The sequence below is a fragment of the Orbicella franksi genome, chromosome 4 (genome assembly GCF_964199315.1).
Source record: "Orbicella franksi chromosome 4, jaOrbFran1.1, whole genome shotgun sequence".
Lineage (NCBI taxonomy): Eukaryota > Metazoa > Cnidaria > Anthozoa > Scleractinia > Merulinidae > Orbicella > Orbicella franksi.
The window spans coordinates 11292301-11317214 of NC_138148.1; the positions used below are offsets into that span (position 1 = coordinate 11292301).

Below are 24914 nucleotides of genomic sequence, written 5' to 3' on the forward strand. Positions count from 1 at the left end.
CACAGACATGTAGTAATTTTAAGGCAAGTTCGTGTTGTTATAATTTGTCTTTAGTTAATTGGCCCTTTAAATGGATGAGCTCGGATCCAAAGAATTGATTTAGCTTACAAGGAAGCCGTAGTTGACACTTTCTCTTCAAACTACGATTTTCCGCTACACGAGAATCCACCTCGAACTACGACATCAACAAGCCCAGCTACATAACAAGGACCCCTAAGACTCGATCGCAATGGGAGGAAGGATTCACCTGAATATAGCAAGATACAAAAAGGAAATTATCTGCAAATGGAATACGTTACGTGGTTTGGAGAGCCACGGAGACTCTATAGTCTACCTAAATTCGTCTCTAAACCCGATACTGTATTTTTGGAAGATCCGGGAAGTAAAACAGACAGTGTGAGACACGATCAAGCAGTTTTCCTGTTTTTAACAGCTCAATTTATTACTTGTAGCGCTACCAATTACCTTGTTCAAATCCATTTTTTGACTTAAGCAAAGTTAACCAGTGACACAATAGGCAACTCTGAGAACATTTCTACCTTGTTGTTGTTGTTTTTTTGTAATGTATATCAGGAACTCGAAACATTTTTGTCCGCGTGTAATTCGCAAAAGATCTTTATATCTTTTGATATTCATTGCATTTTTAAGCATAATTTACATATAGTAACCACAATATTCTCGTTTAGTCATTTCTTTTGAGCTGAGAAAGACTTTGTTTTACACCAATCTTGAAAACTCTTCCGGTCTGTTAGTGCAAATTGTCTCTAAACTGAAACCATACTCTTGCTTCATAGTTTGTTATTATTGTGTGGCATAAGGCTACAATGTCTAGTGAATACATGTATATCGATTGCATCCTGAAGCCAATAGCTGACAAATTCGCAGAAAATTGGATCGACTGTTATTTGTACGCCTTTTTCGGTTAGGCACTCAGTTAGCTGAATAACAGTGTGTAAGTGTAGTTTAAGGCTTAAGGGTCCTGGGCAAGTTTGTGACCCGTGAAAATTTTCTGGTTATAACCACGTGTAAATGGGTACTGATGTAAGATTTGAGTTCTTGAATTGATGAAATGAGGCCGATTAAAGCAGTTCCTAGTCTACTCAATACATTTATATACGTATCCCGTCTTATCAACTATAATTCAAAGAGGTAATTATGAAAAGTACTTTAACAATTAAGCCAGTTGTGTTATCGCTGACATTAAAAAATAACCAGTTTATTTTTCATTACTGAGATGAAGAAGTATCTCCAGATGCCCTCATAAATTACAGAACTTAAAGCGTAACCGTTCTTTTCCAAAAGCTTTGTGCTGAGAGATGTAACCTATGCCTTTCTTTTTTCGGTATTCATTCGCATTTTATTTTTTATGACTTCGTAAACATAACAGGTAGGAAAAAATAATGCAGTCTGAATATCATTCCAACGTAAATCATAGGCACATCGACAATTAACTTTCCAGAACAAACATGACTGTGTAGGTTCACTGTGAGTGAAACTGGTAATTGACAGATGACAGGATTTGAAAGCGGAAATGCCAAAAAAGCTCTGGCTATGTAAAACGTTAGTACACAGTCCATTAGCAATACGTCATTAGCAACAAATAAAATCTGCTATTAGCCACAAGCTAAAGGTTTTTCTCATTTTTAAGCGTCGATCTCACAGCAAGATTTAATTCTGTCACCGTCACAAGACCGATGGCGAACATTTCCAGACCCGGAGATGCAACCTTCACAAGCAAACTGAACCAAGCACTCAGCTCACCACCAGCGAGCATTATTGAATTGTTCTCAACTTTGAACATTTTTCTTTCAATCACCGCATCTCTGGGCAATGCTCTGATCCTTATTGCTCTTCATAAAGTCTCTTCTATTTATCCTCCGACGAAACTATTCTTTCGATGTCTGGCGATCCCTGATCTTGGAGTTGGCCTTCTCGTGCAACCACTTTATGCAGCCGTTATTATGTCTCCCTTGATAAAGATTAATGCTCATGATGTTTCCTACCTTTTTGAAGTAACTTTTGCTTTAAGCTGGTGTTTGTGTGGAGTATCTATCTTGACGTCGGCCGGAATTAGTGTGGACAGACTTCTCGCCCTGTTGTTGGGACTGAGATACAGACATGTCGTATCACTAAGGCGAGTTCGTGTAGTTATAATTTGTTTTTGGTTAATTGGGGCTTTAGGTGGAGCCATTCGGATGAAGAGAATTGATTTATCCTTCAAGGGAGTCTTTGTTATTTTGACACTTTCTCTCACAATTACGATTTTCTGTTACACAACGATCCACCTCAAACTACGACATCAACAAGCCCAGCTACATGACAATGTCCCCCAAGGCCCGGTGGCAATCGGAGGAGGGATTCCACTGAATATAGCAAGATATAGAAAGTCAGTTTCCAGCATATTGTGGGTGCAGTTAGCTTTAGTTACCTGCTATGTTCCGTCAGGTATTGGGCTCATGCTATCTGTAAATTACATAGCTGGGAGAGCCACGGAGACTCTAGTCTTCCTAAACTCGTCCCTAAATCCGATCCTGTATTGCTGGAAAATCCGAGAAGTAAAACAGGCAATGAGAGAAACAATCAGACAGTTTTACTGTTTTTAACCGCTAAATATATTCCTTGTAGCACTAAAAATTACCCTTTTTAAAATCTAGTCTATTTGGTTTTGTAATTTAAGTACTTATGCAATGCCAAATTGTAAACTAACATGTGACTTGCCTTTTTTTTTTTACTCATTTATCCAAAGTTCAATTAAAAGCTATGTTCAATAGTCGTTGTAGAGGACAGAATAGCGCTGGTTAACAATAGAGAACCACAGGCGTATTTTTTTCCTACTTACAGAATTCTGTCCAATGGACATACCATGTGAAAATAAAATTTAACTAGCTCCTACCACTTTAAGTAGTTTCTCGGTGGAATTCGTCTTTTTTTGCTGGAAAACGGCTTGCCTGAAGAAAGGGTTGTTTTCCACCGGATTTGACTCCAACAAAGTTAGCCAGGAACGCATAAGGAACCTTTGAACACCCGTCACTGAGAATGTTTGTATTTCGAGGCACGTCGAAAATCTCAGACCAACGGGAATGTGCTTCAATGAAAATTAAGTTGTGCTTCTCATCTTCTGTGAAATTGATGTGAACGCTTGACACATCCAGGGCGACTAATAATATAGTGCCACAGTGACCTGTCGGTTTGAACTGATTTATTAAACTTTTAAAAGCTTTACTAGGCCCTCGGTTAATAGAGCAGGAGTCAGTAGTGCTGGACAACAGGAAAAAATTTTAGATTTTAAACTTTAATTCTAAATAACTTATTTTAATATTGTAAACAATTTATCGTCTCCCCAATTAACAGGCATGCTAAATCTCTTAACACGGAATTTTTTTCGTTGTTGTTGTTTTCGTTCTGCCGTAATGGAAGGACTATGTCAAAATAAATTTTAACTTCTGCTATTTCTTAGTTCCTGGAAAACAGATTGCCTGAAGAATAGGGCCATTGTATGCGGGCTTTGACTCCCGTAAAGCTAACCAACGACACACTATGGGCGAATTTCTACGTACGTCACAGAGAATATTTTAATGTTGGCTTTTCTGTAATGCAAATCAGGTACTCGTAACATTTCACTGCCAGTTCTACTGAACAAACTGTCCATGCCGTAATTCGCAAAACATCCTAATATCATTTGATCTTCCTGGTCTTGTCGAGCGTAATTTACCATAGTAACCTTAATATTCTCGATTATTTACTTCTGTTGGGCTAAGAAAGAATTCTTTTTTTCAATGTTGAAAACTGTTCCTCTGCTAGTGAGTTTTTTGTGTGGGAGACCTGTGGTACCCCACAGTATTGTCCTCTGCTCGTGTGCGTTATCCCACACATGTACTCTTTGGGTACCTATTTTTCTTTAACGCTTCTTCGCTCGTCAACGAAGTGACTATGGTGCGGTAAAGGCTACAACCTCTAGCGAATACATGTATATTAATTGCTTTCTAAAACCAATAGCTGAGAAATTTGCACAAAAGTGGTAAAAGGTAAGGTAAAGTCTGCATGCGAGCCAAGTGGCCCATCAGGCCGGAGCTTATCCCGGTTTCTGTAGCATGAAGCGACTAGGAGTATTTCTACTCCCCCCTGGATGGGATGCTAGTCCATCGCAGGGTTACCCCCAGCATTAAGTTCGCCGGTACCCATTTATACACCTGGGTGGAGAGAGGCACTGTGAGAGTAAAGTGTCTTGCCCAAGAACAAAACACAATGTCCCCGGCCAGGGCTCGAACCCGGACCGCTCGATCCGGAGACGAGCGCACTAACCATGAGGCCACCGCGCCTCCCGCACAAAAGTGGATCGGCTTATATTTGCACGCTTTTACAGTTAGCCACACAGGCAAGCTTAGGCTAATTAAATATGCATATCTGTTAACTGCTTTTTACAACGGATCACTTTTATCAATCACCCTGAAAAATCAACTGCAAAGATGGCTCGTTATATGCCTTAACATGCGGGAGTAGTTCTGAACCTAGGATGAAGAAAGCAACCCTATGTGCTATCTAGTATTAGCATGAAGTTTGAAAAGAAATACTTGGAGGCAACGGAAAAAAAATGAACTTGTAGAGGAACAGTTTAGAGTTTTCTAGGTAAACCTCTATGAGAGTGAGAATTTTGATTTTTAAGAAGCAAAAAAAAAAAATCCTACGATCATGAACTGGAAAGACGCCATAAACTTCCAGGGCGAAATTCTGAGATTCGATTTAGCGTTTACTGATGCTTGACCTCATGAGGAAAAATAAGGACAAGAGAGTAAGAAGAAAGAGAGAAAAAAATTATTGTTTCTGGTAATTACTTAATTCTTTTGGGTAACTGAGTAAGCCACAAAAACAACCAAAAACAGTCATCAATAGTGGTGTGACCGAGGTTTTGAAAATGCTGCCCGAGGTCGACATTGTTTCTCACTCCTTAGCCGGAAAATAACACGTTTATTTATTTTTTCTTGTGGTTAATTGGTTTTAATTACAAATGGGTTTGTTTACGTAACTTTGTCATTGAATCGGCTTGCGATCAGAGAGGTAAACTCAGTGAAGTTGACTCATTTTTTACTTTTAAAATTTTTCGGCGAGAAAAACATAGGATTACGCGCCATTACAGCGCCAAGCTGCAAACAACTAAACAAACTCTCACAACTTCAAGACACTCAATTGAATTTATTTACAGTGACTTTCCTTGGCATTTAAAAGTATAGAGATTTGCTTTGATTAATCGTCGATGGAAGAGCAAAAAAGGCAAAAGATTGACGATTACAGCTAATTCGTTCACCAAAATAGATGAACGCGTTGATTCCGCCCGCGGTGATCAAACCGGATGAGGAAATTCCGCCCGCTCCCGGGACCAATCTGATGTCAGGATTTGTTGAATTCCACCCGCTCACGAACTGACAAAAAAAAAAAAAAAAAAAATTAACGTTATTTATTAAAGAGGTAGATATGTCAGTTGCTTGAGATTAGTAGGCGACTACTGGCTGAAAACGGGACCTTATACGCTCACAGGAAAAGGATGAAAAAGATAAATTATTAGTATTTTTTTTTGAAGAATCTCTGTTTCGCACGGGAGAAAGGGGCAGAATCGATCTTTTTAAAAATCGCAAGCTACTAAATCTGACAAAAAAGCCCTTGTCCATTCAAAATAAAGCACTGCTGTTTTCAACAAACGACGCTGTGATTATCAGAAACTGGACAGCCTCAATGGGAATGATTGAAGTTTATTCGTTTATCTCAAGATGGAGTCACTTTGAGCTGTCGATCGCGACGTTTTCACTATAATAATGTTATTGTAAGTTAGCCTTCACTAGGCGCCGGATCAGGTCAATTGTTTGCGTATCACTGTTTTATTTTTTAGCGACACGTAAACAATCTGATGGGCCTCGTCGCCTGATGAATACTAACAGTATTCCAACCGTAATGGCCACATCTTTGACGACAACTTATATCTTAACATGTTTAGGAAGCCAGTCGACCCGAAAATCGTGCAAAGCGACCTTGGATAATAACCATGGCACACAGACCTATGTATTGCTCCAATGCTGTGGGAGATAGCTGTGAAAATCACGAGAATGAAGTAAGTTGTAGTTAAAAAAAGAATGGATGTTAAATTCTTGAGCTCGTTAACCACAGAGTGATTGCAGCGTTACAATATTGAGCGACTTTCATCCGCAACCGTTTGCCTCGTTTTGATTGACTCGATAACCGTTCTCTTGTGATCCGAAATAATAGGTCTTTTTGCACTCGAGATAGAATGTTTAAGATGAATGAAAATCTTTTTCGAAGCGGAATGCATGCGGAATGAAAAAGGGTCTTGTGTAACTTTCATAAAGTTAAATAGAACTAAAGTTTTCGTACAGAACTTAAGCAAAAAAAAAAAAAAAAAAAGATATCATGGCAAGCCTAGAAATAGCGTATAATAGCAAAGGAGTTTGGTCGGTGGCAAGGCAAGTGTGGAAGATGCTGTAAGAGACCGAGTTGGAACCAAGAAATGATAAGGAATAAAAGAGTTAATTAATCCCCTGTATAGGCCACATTCCTACAGAGGTTTTTCCTCTCAAGCAGGAGTTCTCTAGTCATCTCTACTGAAATCACTCACGACTCGGCGGAAATCCCAAGGAACTCCAGAAATAGTGGATCATGTGACACGATTTTTTCTCGCGTGGACAGCGCGAGCGCCCTTACGCGCATTTGTATCTTCTAAGAAAACATCTATACAATGCACGTGGTGTTATCACACGTGGTGGAGGACTGGGATCTAGAGAATAAGGACTATCTGGGGGAGTTACTCTATCACTCTTCATCCTCTCCTGTACACTATAAACGATCGGATTTTTAATTTTGATTTGATTGGTTGGAACGCATTATAAGAGTTTTGTGCAAGCATTTACAAGCCCAAAAATTAAATCAATTTTGACAATCGCATGCAAAACGCTCTACTTCGCGTCTGTTATTGCTTCTTCGGTGTTTCAAAAAACGTTCGCGTTTAGATTGAACTATAACTTAAAGAATGCCAGAAATGGAAAGGGCGCATAAAAAGTACCAAAATAGCCAAGTTTAAGGCCCCAGGAATTGAAGAGTAATTTTAGGAAAATTTAGAGGATTTGTATGGAAAATGTTGCTGGATAGCAAGACCTTGCTCTCCAACAACTTTTTTCCGTACAAATCTTCTTATTCTTTCAAATATTCAGACCGTCAAAAATCTCATTCTTTAATGACGGGGGCCTCAAACTTAACCATTTTGATATTTTCGACATGCTTTTACCATTTCTGGCATTCGTAAAGTTATAGCCCATAATTTTATGAAAAATAGCACACGTGATGGCTTAGCTGCAAAGGGCCTATTCGATTATTTGTATTTATCGCTTGATTTGTTTGCTTTGTGTCAGATAAGGACAGGTTTGTCGTCTGCGAAACTGTTTCCTTTAGAAGAACTATTTTACAAGCACGGTAAGAATTAATGGGCAAGAGAAAACGTTGCTAAGCGCCAGGCAAACGATTAGAATTGTTACTTTACCAGGTCGGTATTTAAGGAAGAGCTTAACAATTGAAGTAGTACATCCAAAAGGTTGTTGTTTGGGGAGGGGGTGGTTCTTGACCGTTTTTAACCCGTTGGACCTACTGAGGGGTCGATTTTTTTTCCCACAAAATAATACGGTTAGAAATTGCTGAACGTCAGTGCCCCATTTATCTGTGAGAAACAGACTAATGGAAATTTACAGATCCTTTTTCTTCTTGGCCTAAAAGTTGAAAGATAACTCAAGAATAAATTAGATTAACTGCTACTAGGGAAGACCTTTTATATCTTTATGTCATAAAGTATTTCTTTGCAAAGGTAACTTATAATTAACAACACAAATTAACAACCACTAGAGGAGATGTGTCATATTTTATACCAAAGACATACATCCTTAAAAATTAAGATATCTTAAGATTATGAATAAATTAATACTGGAGGATGTGTTATATGTTATGCCATAAAATAATTCCTTGCAAAGATAACTTAAGAATAAACTAGCTGCTTGTGGAGAAGATCTGATATGGGGCATAAAGCATTTCTTCACCCACTAATTGTTGTATACTGTTCTCAGGAGTGGACGTGGAATTCTGGGCGCATGAACATTCCTACGAGCGTCTTCTACCAGTGTACAACCACAAGGTAGATCAGACACCGATTTGGTTTGTCCTTTCTTATGTTTATCACTGCTAGATATCTTTAGATGTTCACTTCAAACTTTCTGAAAATCAATAATTTCCATATATTGTTCTCAGTATTTCTCATAAGATAAACATTAGTCACAAGTTTCTTACTTAGACTGGACGACGAGTAGACCCTTTTTCGCTAAGTCCGTCGTGCGTGTGACAAAGCTGACAGTGGAATACGAAACAATGGTGCGGAGATGGAGACGACAGTGATGTTCCATTGAATATGAGCATTCAGACAAGTCTTTTCAGTCCTTCATGAAAATGATCCAAAAACGAGACATGGTCATGTGACCCAATGCCTTGTGTGCACACCATCGTACAGAATCTTACAATTTTGATAAGTGAAATTAAAACAAAATGGTAGAATGAAACAGTAACATCTTTGCTAACTTTTCTCGTGTTCTGCTCTTTTAGTCTGTTGTAGTTTCTTTTCTTTACCGATTCTTGAAATGATTTTCCGGTTTTGACACGAGTCGTTATCTAACCGAGGCAATCTTGCCTTCTTGCTGACCGTATTTATTTCTTGCTTTTCTTAGGTCTATAGTGGATCGATAGAAAAGCCTTACACTAACCCAAGAGCTCCTGTGCACATCACCACGGGATCTGCGGTGAGGATCCCATATCTAAGCCCTTATATAGACCCAGGACCCAGCTTTGTTTACGTTTACACCTTCATAGGCTAGAAATAATCGGCAATAGGGGAAAAAATATCAAGGAAAAGGCAGAATATATTGGTGCAAATGATATATTTAGAAATGACGTGGGTTATTGACCAAGGGTAAGGTCACGATGTCTGCAAAAGAACTTAGAAAAAAACAGACCTATACTCAGTCATTTTGACTATACAATTTTGGTCAATGAAGGATTCAGCAGAAAGCAAAAGGAACAGCCTTTTTCTCGAGGGACAAAGTTGTCAAGATAGCGCCATCTTGCCCGCTCGGGTAGCGAATCACCGCCTAGGTTAAAAAAAAGAAAATAATTGATTTAAACACTAAACAATAACAAGCATGGATTAGGGAAATGTAATACAGTATTGCAAATAAGTAATCCAAGCGAAATGCGTGAATCTCGGTCTATCTTTGCTCACTCTCGGAGCAGGCCATATGATAAAAATAGCGCTGACTTTTCTTGCATACGTACCAAGAGACGAGATTATCGTCTCTTGTGTCTCTTGTGCGTACCACATGTATCTGTGGACCCCGCCACGTGACGCCAAATGCAAAACATTTTAATGACTGTTAGCAATGGCTTGCAGGGCTGCAAGTACTGCCACGACAAGTTTCAGCGTGATTACGGACCCTGGACCGCGTTTCGCACACTGGATTATGGGTACACTAGAGTACAAGTCTTCAACAGTAGTCACTTGTACCTTGAACAAGTCAGCATTGATCAGGTCAGCGGAACATGCATGCATAAATTACTATCGTCTCAACATATGATAGGTCTGCTTGGCAAAGATTCTATGAGCGGAAGTTTCTGGAGAACTTTTTATCATAAATTACACGCTTGAAAGCCTCCTCGTAACCACTTTGGGCAACAAGTGCACACATGTGTAACAAATGGTCGTTTGAGTTGTTTTTAACTGAGTGTCGTAAAACCAAACCCAAACCAATTACTTACTCAACTGAAAACCCCTGTAAGTTGCCCAAAGAGTTTTCGGTTATTGAGCTGTACGATCATGCAGATAACCCCAGCGTTGGGAAAGTTTCCACGTCATGCATTGTATAATGGTGTTAATCATCAGGTCTCTCTCACACAGTGAAAAGCAAGCATCCCTTCGCGACTTGACAAAAACGCTAATTACTTTTCCAGACTGCTCCAGAGAGAAACTAAGGTTGTTCACCACTTTTCCGGAAAATCCGGAAATTTTGGCTGGAATGTAAATGGTTAGACAATTTTGCCTCGACCGGCCGGAAAATTTTTGAAATAAACGGAACGTCTTGAAAGATAGTCCAAAATTTTCAGCCGAAATATCCGAGTGGAAAATGTACTTACCATTTGCAAATCTTGAAATTAGGATCAGATTGAACTCTCCGTGAGTTCTCCGTGTAAATAGTAAACAACTTAATTTATAAGTCTCTGGTCCAAAATCTGTTTTGATGAGACAAGTTTCATAGGCCCGCAGTGCGTGCAGAAAATTAGATCAAAAAATATACAAACCGTTTTAAAGAATATCAATTGCTCTACTGCATTTTATTTCTTATTGTAGTGGCAGCTATCATCCGGTTGGTATACTGATTACTTGAATTAAAGTTTTTGTTTACATTCTACCTTGTTTTGACGCAGGACTACCAAGTTATAGACAAAGTATGGATTATTAAAGATAAACACGGCCCGGAAGCCTGGGTACCAGATGAAGGCGAGACAATCGATGTTGGGAGAGTGTCAGAGCTTCATGTAACATCTGTGGACTGACCTTCTTCGTATAATCCATAATTCTTACAACAAATTGTCAAGGACACATTTTTACGAAACCATATCCTAGCAAAACTGCGTAAAGATAAAGTCTACGTTTTTCCAAAGCTCTTTTCAATAATATTAAGCTGTGTGGAAGCCGCCATTTTTTTAAAAATTCCTTTCTTAAGAGAGGGTCCCTGGCTAGGGAAGATTTAGGATTGTAACGGCGACTTGTACTATTATCTGAACAAAATTCTGGCTGTTACCTAATGGATTCAAATCATAAGACAGAGTAACTATTTTTGACGAACCAAGAGATTAAGCAGAATCATTTCTTAATTTATGGCTGGTCCATTAAAACCTTTTTATGCTAAAATATCCACGTACGAATTCTAACGTCCCATCCCCTCCCAACTCCTTTGTCTTCTCCTAGCTCTTCTAACTTTGTTATGTATAAATTGAGTAATAAAGAATGAAAACGTAAATAACCAGGTCCAATGTTATTGGAGAACTACTAATCTCTTGATTTTCTCTTGCCCATAACTCAAGTTTCACTGACCCTTAACGTTAATAAATGAAGCACATTTCTTTTGAATATGTTCTCAATTTCCGTCTCTCTTCATCTCGATTATTCATACTTAATACTTGTATTTATCTGGAGAGATAATCTTTGAACGCAAAATAAGGTTTCAAACCCTTAATTGAGCCACCGAAAATAAAACTTCGCCAAGTTTTCACAGACTGAAGTGCAAATATTGTTTAGTGGTCAGTCTTGCAGCTTCTGAGCCTCGTTTGTGGGTCTCTTGACTTGATTAGACCGTTTTCTCGGTATTGGACTGAACTAGCTTGTAATGCAGGCTCATGAGGGGGAATATCATTAAAAAGTGATTAATCTCATTTGCATTTGAAAAGACTCCCCGTATGAGCCTCAGTTGCAAGCTAGTTCCAGTCCGATACCGAGAATACGAAAACGGACTATTCTCACACAGTGATCATGCGCTGCGTGACGAGACAAATAAGGGCTGCAAAGTGGACCTGCGCCATGGATTAAATGGGTGAAAAAATCACGTTATGATCTGGAAGACTACGCGTGCTAAAATGAAATAGCCTCAACGTTATAAATACTGTTTTTCCTTAGATGTTGCACTATCAATGAGATCTTTAAAAATAGTCACGCTAAACATGTCTAGATTTTTGAGAAGTTTACCTTTGATATAAATGCGAATTATGTCTTGATTTCGCACTGTTGTGTTAGGAAATCGGTTTTGAAAAAAACATTCATAAAAGAAGAATTTAAAACAGGCGCAACGTGATCTACAGAGGTGTGTAACCGATCAGAGGAAACGACCATTTTTTACCAATCAAGAGGCGAGCATACCCAGACCAACCAATCATGACTTTGGTGACGCGTTTGTTTTCCCGCGCTTGCAGTCGGCTGCATGTCTTCGCTTCGAGTTTTGATTGGCCAGTATAATGATTGGCATTGTTTCTTCATCCAAAGCACTATCTTCAGTTTAAAACTAGTTTCTTCTCATTTCTCCATTAGACTCTTCTGTGGGGCATTTTCCTTCTCTCTTTACTTGCGTTTTTCTTTCCTCTCTTTTTGAGGTACTGCTCCAGTTTTCCTGAAGACTTCAATTTTTGGAATTTTTCCGCCAGTTCTAACTTCTTTTTAACAGCTATAAAAGGAAACAAGAGAAAAAAAAAAAACAACATCAGCACTCGACTGAGACAATTCTACTTAAAGGAATGACAGAACTAGCTAGCCGCCTGCCATCCATAGTCAAATTATCGCAAAAACTTCATGGCAATTAAAAAAACGCCTCAGTTGCTCACATTTCTTCAGGTAAAACGGCCTTTTCCCTTGTTTCACAAGCTCGAGTTCGGCTTTCTTCCTCTTTCTGTCTGCTTCTCTCTTTGTGTCTAAGGATTTTTTTGCAGCTTCTTGTTGATCCTAAAGATAGACACAAATTAAAAGAAAATAGTGTATGACACAAAGATTGCCTGGAACATTTCTCTTTGGAGAATTGCAAACCCTCGAAAGTACTCCTTGGGGCTAGATGTAGTTAACCACTGAAAAGCCAGAGGATTGGATTGGAATGGACTCTATCTTTTACCTTATATATGTATCACTCATACACGAGAGAAATCTAGGGAAGCAAACAAAGAGGGGAATGGGGATGGGGCAGGACACAAAAGATCTGTAGAGATACTCACCATCCTCTTCAAAAGTGAATCTAGCTGCTGCTTTCTTTCCGGTTGCTTAGTTTTCTGTAATTCTCTTTGTAATTGCTGCAATAAATTAAAGTTCAAACCAACTTAACTGCTCAATGCTCTAATGCTGCAGATCTGGCCTGGGTTGTTTGAAAGGTGCACAACACCATCCACTGGATAAACCAGAAGATAGCCTGGTTTGTTTTGTTACCACTTATCCACTGGAGAATGATTTGGTGGATACTGTCATCCAGCCTTCAAACAACTGGGCCTGAAGAAGAATTCAATTGCTGTGACTGAGAGCATGTGCTAAGTCCACAGACTGAAGTTTTTTCTTAGTGCCTGAGTCAAGGGGAATCCTAGACTACGAACAGTCTCTCTTTTGCTTTATTTGTCGTGCGTGACACGAAAATCATGACAAAAAAATGGCCGAGCGAACTCCTGGGGGAGAGAAGCACACATCTTGCCCCCAGGATTTCATGCAGCCATTATTTCCTTGTGATTTTTTAAAGATTTTGCTTGACGAACTAAGCGAAAGAGAGACTACTCGTAGTGTAGGGGAATTAAGTTATTGAGCAGTCTTGATTACACACATGTGATTAATTATTAAGAGGCAAGATGAAGCAATGTTTGTGGTAACAAAATTACTAACAAATGCCTGGTGTTACAACAGCGCTTTTACATCATGACAAATTTTTCACAGCAATGGGGAGTTTGTGGCTTTGAATGATTGGAGCTTGTTGGTATTCATTATTCAACTGTCTTTCAACTTCCTGATTAACTGCACAATCCTCCCTGCTGCGAATAATATTTATCATAACATAGTGGCTGGAATTTTGCTATAATTCTCACCTTCTTCTCATTTGCCTTTACTTCATCTAAGAAGGAATACGCCTTCTCAAACTTTTCCTGGTTAAATGTACCCGACAGCTCATCAAATCTGGGATCCCTGGTCATCTAAAACATACATTATGTAAAAAGTCACATCTCAACAAACCATTTTTATTAAGTAATTTAATTAAAATTTCCACTTTTCTATCACATGCACAATGTACATGTATGCCTCAGTTATGGCAAACACAATGTCACTCACTCGGTTTTTAACTGGAATGACTTGTCTTAATCGAGAAACTGGCTTCTTGGATGACATTTCTCTGGGCCTGTATGAAAAGTATTGAAGTACATGATTATTCAATATAAAATACATCTCTGCTCCATCAATCTCCTTGAAACAACACTCTGTATACTGAATGTACTTGCAAGATTATTTATTTTTCACACTGACCTGTTAATCAGTGTGAAATAAAAGAAACATGGAAACCCTTTTATAGTGGAACATCTTGTGTACAAGCATTCTCAAGCGAGAGCAAAAATATTGGGGTGGGGTTTCATCAGTTTTTTTTTTTTTTTTTTTGCTCTCTCTCCAATTTGTGAGCAGCAAGAGCTCTTCATACGGGAACATTTACCGGTACTATGCAGGCAAGCATATTTGTTTCTGTCTTATTAATCTGAGAATTTAATGACATACATGTAAGAAGACAAACATCACATATTAATTTGAAATCTCCTGAAATCTCCCTTGATAGAGGAAACTGTACATGTAAAAAGAAATTAATTATAGAGCACTCTGACGAACCATAAGTTTTATCACTGAAGCACATGTTACAAATCTGTGTAACCTACACCGTATTCCAGTATCATGAGTATGCCTGACTCAAGTTGTTCATCTCTTACCTATTTTTGTTTTCCCTTTTGTAAGATATAGCCTTGACTCCTTTCTTTTCAAAGAGGGTGCCATGGATTGCTTGATTATACCTTGAACAGAAAACAACTCTCAGTGTACAGGTGTATGCAAATGCAGCCATATAGTTTTTACTTGATGGGTATGAGCACTCAAATTCTGCCATTGATAGATACAGAGTTAGACTTCCTATACATATTGTAGACTGTTGCAAGGAACTGTTAAGCACACGGCATACAATACAAGCTTGAGCACACATGATTTTTTGACCGTGTTGCACAAGAAATTAGTAATTAAATTACTCCTTGCAATACATCAGCATGTAGAGCCACATGTGAGAAAAGGAGTTTAGCTGCACAACATGTGCACGCACACTTCTCTCATGTTCACAAAAGTTAACATGCGCTTGCATAATTCAACAATGGACTTGAGTATATTACTACACTTTTCAATGACACAAAATAATATTGAACTCTGGGGTTCAAAAACCTAACTACATGTAACAATATTTGCATTTTAGGCTGCTATCAATCATAATGTTATTACAGTGAGAACCAGATGAACCTTTTAAAAGAAGAAACAAACGTAATGGATCAAAATCAACCAATCACAACCCACAGATGTACATGTAGCCTTTTGATCCCAAAGTAAATTTCTGTTTTAAGAGGTCCACTAAGATGATTGGTGGCCAGCAGAGAGCCAAAAAAAGTTGATTGAGCAGAGTTCACCTGATATTGAAAGACACCATAACACTCCATGCCAAAGATCTCTGATGTGGGTTTTCTTATCAAGGGGTGCACTGGTATTGGCATCTGGTCTTGGCTTCTGGTGTAATGTTACAAATTCTTGGCCAGTTTATCCGAGTTTAATGCATGATATCACAAAGTCAAAATGCAGTCTAACACAGCAAAACACGAGTGTGCGTTAATCCTTCATGTTGTTAATGCGTTATTAACGTTTATTTTGGTTCGCTTAGTTCTGAGTGGTACTGTACATGTATGCATGTATGTATGCATATATGAAAATTCAAACATCAAGTAAACCATGGGTTTGATAATTTTCAGGCTTCATTTTTGTTTAATTAATTTATGAATTTATTTAATAGGAACTTCGAACCTATAGACATGTCTTTGATGTGGGAAGTACACGTACACAGAGTCCTCTCTAACCCATTAACAATATTTGCAGTGTTTATATCTAATATTAGTATATACCACACAAGTGAAAAGTGCTTTTCGCACACTGTGATTGGTTAACTCGGAGGTGATTAGCAAGTACTATTCACCTTCGAGCAGCCGGTGTGAGAGATTTTAAAATTTCCGACCACTTGTCACACATTAAATAGCTTCGTGGCTCGGTAAATATCCATCACTATTCACCTCCACTTTGGTGAATAATTGTTAAACATTGTGGGAAAATTATACCTTCTGGAACCAACTTTGTGCTTCAACTCCTCAAGTTCACAGAAAGGAATCTCAGATAATTCTACAAACATAATGGAGATAAATGAAGCCTTTGAATTGTCTTCCTTTCTATGCATAATGTCACTGATAAGTTCAAATTTAGTCAGTTATTTATAAAATGTAGTTGAAATAGTCACGTTCTAATTATACATATTTATAATTAAGCTTAAAACCAGCTTTAGCTCTGGCCTAATGGGCCACTTGGCCCGTATGCAGACTTTTTACAACCAACAAGCATAAAGACTGAAATTTTTTTTTTTTTTTTGGAAGTCAGTGAAGACCAGGACTTTGTAGGAACTTGGAATATAGTCACCTTCTTTCAACCGTTCCTAAAAAGAAAATAGAAATAAAAAGATTTGAAACACCGGGAAAAGAAAAACGACATACGACAGACTCAAACAAAACAACATCAACAAACCAACCTTCGCACGTGTAAGAAAACACACACTTCATGATACTTACAACTTTCTTTTCTTCTTCATCAGAGTTGTCTGGGCTTGTATCCACCGCAGAGGAATTTGAAATAGAATCTCTTTCATCATTCTGATGCATGATTCTTCAGTATTTTCGCTTTTCTCGTGAAGAGAAACAGCCACAAGACGTAAACAACATCCAAGCTCACTCAGCTTAGTTCGCCATATTGGACGCGTACATTTGGGGAAACTGGAGAGCAAATTCCTTATAGTTGCCCCAGGTCTCTCGCAATCACATGGAACGCCTGGCATAGAACTTCGAACGAACGACTGTGTTTATTGCGTTTATTATTTCCACCTTCCGTCTAATCGTATATCATGCTAAGCAATGGCAATTACTAGCATTTACGAATGGATTGCTTTAAGAGAGAATTCAAGCGATATAAGCAGCGTCAGCCTCCGCCTGATCTGTCCGAAATGATTGACTTCGCTGAACCCGAGGCACAAGCTTTCAAGAAATGGGTGAGGTTTTTAAGCTAACATTTTGAGCTTCCTTACTACTTTTGAACTTAATAGTTTGAAATTTCTTAGAAAAACAAACTATCATTACCTTTCTGCTCCCTCGACAGTTTAATTAAGTGACTGAAGAGTGTTCATTCTTGAAAGAAAAATAACACGAGTTTGAAGAATCTGGAAGTTAAAATATCGTACCCAGATCTCACTCAAGTACTGCATCAAACAGCGCGAGATAGGGTGTTTGAAAAAAAGTGGTTTTGTCTCCTTTGAGAAGGTTAACTATGGTTTTAATTTAAATGTCTTAGCTGAACTGAAATAGATTGCTGAAACAAATGTACATGTAGAACACAGTGCCATAAATCCCCAAACTTTAGGAAAATGATCTACACTTTGGTAAACAATGTATAATACTGGATGATTTCTGCTCTGATTGGACATTACTGATAAATTAATGTAAGGACCTGAATCACAAGATATATCAACTGAATGCAAGGGAAGACAAATTCATAGGTTTTTAGCCCGATGGGACCATGATGAGTTCTGACAACTCAACAATCCCAACTTAATAAGGTTTTTTGTTCTCTCTTTTGACAGGTTTTCTCATCAAGGATACAAATTTCAGATTTAGAAGGAGCTTGTGACATGGGATTGAGGCCATGTACAGAATGGTGTGTTTATGGCATTCATGGCCGTCCAGGTAGTTTTGCATGGTTCGCTTTTGATTTTCAATCTTTGAGCAGCTTGATTTTGACTTTAAAGGAGCTCAGTCATGGTTTACACATTTTGAAAAGTTTAGCCTAAATTTTTCAAATTTGCCGTTTGCAATCCGTGTCAGTCTTTGCCATCCTTGACCACCCTTGTTCCTTTATGGTTTCTTATGATCTCCGTGATGTTTTTCTATCTTAGTAAACTATTATTTTCAGGTTTCCTTCCATTTAAAGGAGATTTTGTACGTTGCCAAAAAAAAAAAAAAAAAAAAAGACAAAACACCGTGACTGACCTCCTTTAACAATTAGAGTTTATGGGTGGGCTTTGTTGACAACTTCAATCCTAAGCAGCCAACCTAAGGGTGCACTCCTTTGGGGTGATGAGGATCAGGATCAGTGATCCAAGATCTGTCTGGATCGTGGTGCATCAAAGGAACCGATGAATCCACTCTGGTCACAGATTCAGCGGTTCCTTTGATGCACCAAGATCCAGACAAATCTTGGATCACTGATCCTGATCCAGATGACCCCAAAGGAATGCACGCTAAAACTGCAAAGATCGCTTTCTGTTCTATTTTTTATTGTTATAACAAAAAAGAATTGAATAAATAATATTTTTATCCTTGTTTCACTTTGCAGGTTTTGTTTTTATTTTGAATCCCTTTACTCCTGAAGCTCAATGGCAGTGGATTGAAAAATGCATCAAGGAGTATCCCTGTAAACCCAATATCTGTAATCTGGATGCACATGTGGATAGAACATGCACAAATACAATTTGGAATCAGAGTACGTCAGATCTAAGGTGAAATGCAAGATTCTGACTTTTTTGCTTTTCATTCATTATTTAACATATGTGTCAATTATAGCATACTTTTTAGGCACATCTTTCTCTGTCCCATTTATTATCTCATTAGCATGAACACCTAAGTCTCAGATTGAGCTACAAAAATATCAACACTTGATATTGAAAAGTTGTATAGGAAGACACAATGTAGACTGCCCCTAGAAATGTATTCTTGCCAGATTTATTATAAATAGTACTTCCTTTGTGTGATGCAGGATTAAACATTTACAGATTTACAAAGAATGTATAGGAGGGCTCAATTTAGCACTCTTTTGTCAACCATAAATGTTGCAGGTTTTTCAAAGCCCATTAATCTCTCGCAATATTAAAAAGTAGCAAGAGCTAGATAGTTGACTAATTACTTAATGCATTGAAGCTCTTTAAAATGTCTGGAGTCAACTTCTATTGAGTATCATGATGTCTTCTACTATCTACACAAAGTCATACGCTAGAGCAGCAAACATTTAAAAACCAAGCCAAAAACTCCCAATAATTAGATTTTCAGTTTTTTGTCTTTAATATGTAACTTTACCAGCAGCGGTCTTGAGAAGAGTTTACTGTACAAACTACGTTGGGTAACTATTGGATATCACTATGACTGGGAGAGTAAGGTGAGCAAGGGAGGTCTTCATGTTAGCAAACGTCCACAGGGATTGAATTCTTGCCACTGAAAGTTGGTCATTTCGAGGAGTTTGAGATGAAAGAGTGAAGGATTTCAAGCATAAGAGGTTTTTCGCAGTCATGTTTTTAGCAGCTGTACAGTTAAAAACAAAGTTCGGACAAGAAATTAGAGAAAAAGGAAGAGAATTGATTGTTAATGGTTAGGTCAACTCGTAACTTAATTTTTTCTTGTTTTCATTTTTTTTAATGTGGTGAAGCAGTTGATTGCACACTGTTGGGTGGAAATTGAGGACCTGTTTAACTACCTTAGATTTTGCAATGTATACCACAATGCAAGATGTTTAATAATTTGGACAGAGCTCAGGGGCAGATCTAGGGGGAGGGTGCAGGGGGTGTGCACCCCCCTGAGATGAAGCCTTCTTCTTCGTATTTGCTTTGAAAATTTGTTTACCTCACCATTCAGTTACGCCATTCCTTAGTGGTGCACCCCCTCCTAAGAAAAATCCTGGATCCGCCCCTGAAGCTGACTGTGAGTCATGATGGTTAAGGACACCGGACATTAGATTGAGTAGAACAGGTTCAAACCCTAGTCAGGGAGATTTTGGATTCTGTTCTTGGACACGACACTCTCACAGTGCCTCCTGCACCCAGTTGTATAAATGGGTCCCAGCAAATCTAATTGTGGGCGGTACATAATCTTATTCTTGGCTTGTCCAGGTAACAACTGAGTTGCGTTTTTTTTCTTTTTTTCATCTTTTCAGACCTACAGTAAAACAAGACACACGGAGTTTCCACCTGATTTAGGGAAACTTGTTGAATTTATTGCTACAGCTCTTCAATTTCCAAGGTAAAATTTGGTGGTAAATTTAGGTAAAATTTGGGCAAGGTAAAATTTGTAAAATCCTTAGGTGGTACTCCTGAAAATTTTCTATTTTTCGGACCTGACTTCAAAATTCGATACCCGGTTTATATATCTCAGGAACGGAACCAAGAGTCAATTTTTTGTTTATGTAAAGCTGGAATTCATTTTCAACAATTTTCAACAAGAGTGAGCCGCGTTTTCACTACAACATAAGTCGCTGCTGGTTCTGCTTGTGGTTGTGTTGAGCACGTTCTCACTACGGTTATGCTTATGTTTGGGCTTATGCTTATGTCGAAGTGAAAACCAGGCTTGAGCGTTAACATAAAATGTTGTAACTTTAGCAAGACTTCTTAGCCTGTCAAAGACAATACAGTTGAACGTACAACGCTTGGATATATCTTCTGCATTTTTTTATAATGTTCAACTTCTCACATCTCAGCCCGTGTTGAAAAAAGTCAACGGTCCAACACACAACGTCTTTGCTGTGGTTTGTGAACTTCTCAGCTAATCAAATAGCAAGCAACAGCTTGGCTTACGACTAGCAAATAGTCGGTCCACAGACCTCTATTTTTCCTTGCATTTGCGTTTAGCGGAATATTTACCCGGCGCGTGTAATACACGCGCTAAAACGTAAGGTGGTGTATCAAATATTCATGCCATAACTGTAATTTATGTACTTGTCTTGTCAGCTTTAAGCCAGAGGCAGGAATAATTAACTATTACCATTTGGACTCCACTCTATCTGGGCACACTGATCACTCAGAATTCGACCTCACTGCCCCTTTACTTTCCTTGAGGTGAGTCGAAGGAAAATTTCGAGCTGTGTTTTGCTGAAAAAGGGAACACGCAAAATTCAAACAGTGCCCTGTTCTTCTTTGCAGCTTTGGCCAATCAGCAATCTTCCTTCTTGGCGGGAAAACGCGGGATCAAGTACCGCTGGCAATGTATCTGCGCAGTGGAGATATCATGATTATGGCGGGAGATTCACGCCTGGCTTACCACGCTGTGCCGCGAATTTTGGCGCCAAAGAAGCGCACAGGCGAGGCAGCGTTACCTGCATGTTTATCAAGAGGAGAAGAAGAAACAAGCGCACACTGTAGTGAGGAGATTGCCATCCTTGAACAATACCTCACTACTTCAAGGATAAACGTCAACGTCAGGCAGGTTTTAGGACCGGGAAAAGAATTTCCATTCGATGATCACGAGGGAAATAGATGATGGAAAATAATTCTTGTCTAAGGAATGAGGTCTTTTAAGAGAAGAAGAAACATAGGTATAATAGACAGATCGGCTAATGTGTAAACATTCTTTTTGCCACTCATTTCAGGTCATGTGATGTTTCACGTGAGAGGTTCAATGCAATCAGTTGTGTGTGACAAATTGCACAGTGGTAACCTCCGAAATGAATCATCACGTGATCTGAATTGGTTAGCAACAAAGATGTAAACACGTTAGGGAATCCGTCTATTGATGAAAAATGACGAGCCAACGATGTTGTCTACTCGGGCCGCTGTTTAACGCCGTCGTGAACAGTCGACTAAAAAGCTCCGACTCTTTTCACAGTCTAACGACCTGCTGGGTTTGAGGCAATAATTTGGAGTAAACACTCAGGAAATTAATTTTATTCATGATTCTTCTGCGCGCATCTGTCCGTGATCTCTTCATTGATCACATCACTGTCAAGAGGTGGGTGTCACGCATTTCACGCGCATGTTGTCGATGAACTTATTTGTAATCTTTTTGATGAAAATATCAGCCGTTGAAAAGGAAAGTTAAAGTACGCTCATACTTATTAATAAAATTAATATAAATATCTTAATTGACCACTCCCGCAATGTAAATGATGAAACAAATAATGCAAATGAACATAACAGGGTTAAAAATACCAATTGGCAGGGGGCAGACCGGACTTCGTTGGATTGTTACATTTGGGTTACAGATATTCTATATTGCTAGTTAAGGAGTAATTTTGACAATTTTATAAGCGTGTTTTTTTGCATTCAAATGAGAATAATGTGAACCGCGCGCGCCACTAATTGTGTAATAAACATGTGCATACTAGAACGGTTTTCAACTGATTGTCGTAAAACCGAAACTAAACCAGTAACTTAGCAATTAGACTACTCAGCCAATCTCAAATCGCAGTAAAACCAACACCAAAGTAATTGTCTGATTACTTTCGACACTCAATTGAAAAGTGCTCTATGACGTCTGTTAAACAAATTAATTGCATGAGACAAGCTCGTGCGCAATTCAATCCACACCAGGTCTATTCTGCCAGGACTTCGTGCATTGCGATATGGCAAAGAAATTATTTGTGGCGTTTTTTAGTCTTTTGGTCATATTGGAGATGACAGCAAGTTTTTCTGTTTTCCCTTACCACACTGATCAATCCGAGCTGGAATCTGGAGCCGAGTCCAAGAAACCTCAAGATCAGAGAATACCCGAAGCATTTGCGCAAGGAAAGCGGGACGTTTTATTAGCGTTTGCCAGGATTCAAAGATCATCCAAACCTGCGCGTGATTATGATGTTCACAGTCACAAACATGCCGGGCACAGCTTGTCCCATCTTCATTTGTCGAAAGATCAAAGCAAAACTTCAAACTCGAAAAAGGGTGCGGCCAACCGCAAGAGTCCTAAATTCATAGCGATCTCTATCTTCTTGGGATGTTTGGCGTTCATGTCTCTGGCATTTGCTATAGCGTGTTGTGTGCACCGCAGGAATCAGAGCGAGCGAGTCAAGAAAGCGACTGAGGTCGATGTGCGATCACGTGAGGATCTTCCAAATCAGGTCAGCAAGATTGAAAATGCGCACGTGGATGTGGGTAGCTATTAAGTCTTTTCGATTGGACAAGGCGACCTGCTGTCTTCCATTTCTTTCAACTGGAGATCACAAACTGTCTTTTACAACTTTCTTGGTGATTTTTTTTTGTGTTTAGCTCTAAAGTTGAGAGCAAATATCCATTCAAAAACTATTTGCCAATCGGTCTGTTTTTAATTCCTTAGACGTTATTACGCTAATAATGGCTTCGCAGGCTCAACAAAATAAATATTCGACAAATCAAATTTTGCGAGTTTAAAGACAGTTGTCATTCTGTTGCCATTAGAATTTAAATGTGTGAAGTGTTTTCTTATGGCGCGCTAATCAATCGAGGAAAGCGGTTTCGGGTGACCACTTGCAAAGATGAAACTAATCCAAGGCAGCTGCAGTCAAACGCGGCTTTCTCCCAGGCCATCCCCGTCAACCCGTTCCGGCGACGTAGCCGAGACGAACGGTCACGACCATGTACTAGAAACCGAGTGACCGCGACCAGATATTTAGGCCTTGGAACTAGGCTATTCCAGAATAAAGGTGGCGTAGGTTATTCATGATTTTGGTCTGAGAATCCAAATATCTGGGTAGTGAGCCGAGCCGGTGATCCAGAGTTATTTTATCTGTTTTCACAATGCTTTCTTTAGTTAAGGTAGCAAACGAGTACCGGTAAATTGCTAAGGTAACGTGACAAAACCGAATAGCATCGGTCCATCCAGGGGGGAGTAGTTGGACATTCTGTTGACAACGTAATGGAATGTCGAAAAACCCTGGGAATTTGAAGTTTAAAGTTTTTTTTTTTTATTTTGTCGATAAGCTACCTATGGAGACTTTCTTTGAGTTCCTCGCTCAGTCTTTCTTCGAAGAGCACACGCGACGAGTCTAATTCGAAATCCTGTGAAGTGGGCTATTTACAAGCCTTTGAATTCACGCCTCACCCTAAGGCATGACTTCTCAGCTCTCAGAGTAGTTGCGGAAAGAAGTCACTGTGATATGTAAAAAACTGCTGCTTCTGCGTGCCAAGAACCGTCGTCTCTCCTTGATGTGACGTCTTTTCAGTTCCTCGACGATTTCACAAAACCTTCTGTGAAAGTTGTTCACTTCTTGACGCATTTCTCGTCGTACAGTCGCGAGATGGTTGTAATGGTCTGTGTAATATAAGCATAGTTAATTATGTTAATGATAGATTGAGGGCAGTCTGTCTCAGTTTAAGTTTATTAACATTATTTTTGTCATGTTCCATCGGCCAAGTGCATTGATAAAGTGAACTATGTATAAGTTTAAGTTTACTAAATTAATATTATTTTTGCCACAAAATAAATTAAAATAAATTAACAAATATCAAATCTGTGAGGCAAGGAAAGGCTTATGTAAAGAACTACTTAAGTTAGAGATCTCAAAGACTGCGATTCGCGACGTGCTTCATCCAATCCCTTCCTTTCTAGATGCGATTCACAATGTCCTGAGAAGTCAAGTCCTTCCGGATCTATAGTAAATATAGGTGACAGACCGGGGGAGCTGTGATGGTGGTGGAGGGGGTGGGGTTACGAGATGTAAACATCTGCTTATGGTATGTCCCCTTACAGTGTGGGTATTACCATCAATAAAAAAGACCAGGGACGCGCTGAATCATGCACACTGTCGTGTTTGTCGGTCGGTTTCTTTTCCCTTCCAACATAAGTTAAGATTAATTTTCTACTTACCTATACTATTTGAACGTCGTTTTGATGTCCAGTGTATATGATAAACCAGTCCACAAAGAACAGCCACAGCAAAGAGAGCCAACAGGAAGAAAACACTCAAACGGAACTGGTAAGCGCTGGGGTCAAAAAGTCCACCGCTTACATCCTCGACAGGATCCTCTGCAATGGAGTCTTCGTAAGTCTGGAATAAATTACTCGTATATCATTACTCAGTACACACAGGTCCTTACTCTTTGAGGCTTGTCACTCAACACGTTGATTAAACGGAAAAACGCGGTAAACGAAGAGTTTTCAGGACTTATGAGCTTGTTATACTTCCTGGTTCAAAGCGTTTTGGGTCTTACAATCTGTTTGGAAAAGTGTTCCTCAGTGCGTCGTTGATGTTCTACAAA

The 24914-nt window shown here is 38.9% G+C and overlaps 5 protein-coding genes across 7 annotated transcripts in view; 3 read left to right on the forward strand and 2 right to left on the reverse strand.

Moving 5' to 3' along the window:
- LOC145484668 (acid phosphatase type 7-like) overlaps nucleotides 1-10700 on the forward strand; it is a 26634-nt gene extending 15934 nt beyond the window's left edge. The window contains exons 8-13 of the mRNA XM_081463273.1: nucleotides 5987-6100; nucleotides 7413-7473; nucleotides 8115-8182; nucleotides 8766-8837; nucleotides 9485-9622; nucleotides 10516-10700. Of these exons, the coding sequence (XP_081319399.1) occupies nucleotides 5987-6100; nucleotides 7413-7473; nucleotides 8115-8182; nucleotides 8766-8837; nucleotides 9485-9622; nucleotides 10516-10644 (582 nt within the window). The 3' untranslated portion in view covers nucleotides 10645-10700. The remainder of the gene's footprint in view (nucleotides 1-5986; nucleotides 6101-7412; nucleotides 7474-8114; nucleotides 8183-8765; nucleotides 8838-9484; nucleotides 9623-10515) is intronic.
- On the forward strand, nucleotides 1437-2603 carry LOC145485895 (adenosine receptor A3-like). The gene has a single exon (XM_081464548.1). The coding sequence runs from the start codon at nucleotides 1695-1697 to the stop codon at nucleotides 2601-2603; it is 909 nt and encodes a 302-aa protein (XP_081320674.1). The 5' UTR covers nucleotides 1437-1694.
- Nucleotides 10701-11928: 1228 nt separating the features above from the next.
- LOC145484641 (ribosomal RNA processing protein 36 homolog) lies at nucleotides 11929-16683 on the reverse strand. Its single transcript, XM_081463244.1, has 9 exons — nucleotides 16507-16683; nucleotides 16358-16373; nucleotides 16006-16066; nucleotides 14575-14655; nucleotides 13934-14000; nucleotides 13693-13797; nucleotides 12844-12918; nucleotides 12463-12580; nucleotides 11929-12305 (listed from the first exon to the last, which is right to left on the reverse strand). The coding sequence occupies exons 1-9, from the start codon at nucleotides 16594-16596 to the stop codon at nucleotides 12169-12171; spliced, it is 750 nt and encodes a 249-aa protein (XP_081319370.1). The 5' UTR covers nucleotides 16597-16683; the 3' UTR covers nucleotides 11929-12168.
- An 80-nt stretch (nucleotides 16684-16763) lies between these two features.
- Nucleotides 16764-21226, forward strand: LOC145484617 (nucleic acid dioxygenase ALKBH1-like). Of its 3 annotated transcripts, none has more exons than XM_081463217.1 (7): nucleotides 16764-16979; nucleotides 17568-17670; nucleotides 18320-18482; nucleotides 19063-19135; nucleotides 19907-19992; nucleotides 20697-20804; nucleotides 20889-21226. In XM_081463217.1, exons 1-7 carry the CDS (start codon nucleotides 16869-16871, stop codon nucleotides 21223-21225), a joined length of 981 nt encoding a protein of 326 aa, XP_081319343.1. In that variant the 5' UTR covers nucleotides 16764-16868; the 3' UTR covers nucleotide 21226. The 3 variants fall into 3 exon arrangements, with proteins under 3 accessions (XP_081319343.1, XP_081319342.1, XP_081319344.1); XM_081463216.1 differs by having other exon boundaries at nucleotides 16765-16979; nucleotides 19060-19135; XM_081463218.1 differs by lacking the exon at nucleotides 20697-20804 and having other exon boundaries at nucleotides 16765-16979; nucleotides 19060-19135.
- A 2543-nt stretch (nucleotides 21227-23769) lies between these two features.
- The window catches only part of LOC145484669 (uncharacterized), a 335301-nt gene continuing 334156 nt past the window's right edge, over nucleotides 23770-24914 (reverse strand). The window contains exons 3-4 of the mRNA XM_081463274.1: nucleotides 24523-24703; nucleotides 23770-23967 (exon numbers count right to left, since the gene is read on the reverse strand). Coding sequence (XP_081319400.1) covers nucleotides 23774-23967; nucleotides 24523-24703 — 375 coding nt within the window. The 3' untranslated portion in view covers nucleotides 23770-23773. The remainder of the gene's footprint in view (nucleotides 23968-24522; nucleotides 24704-24914) is intronic.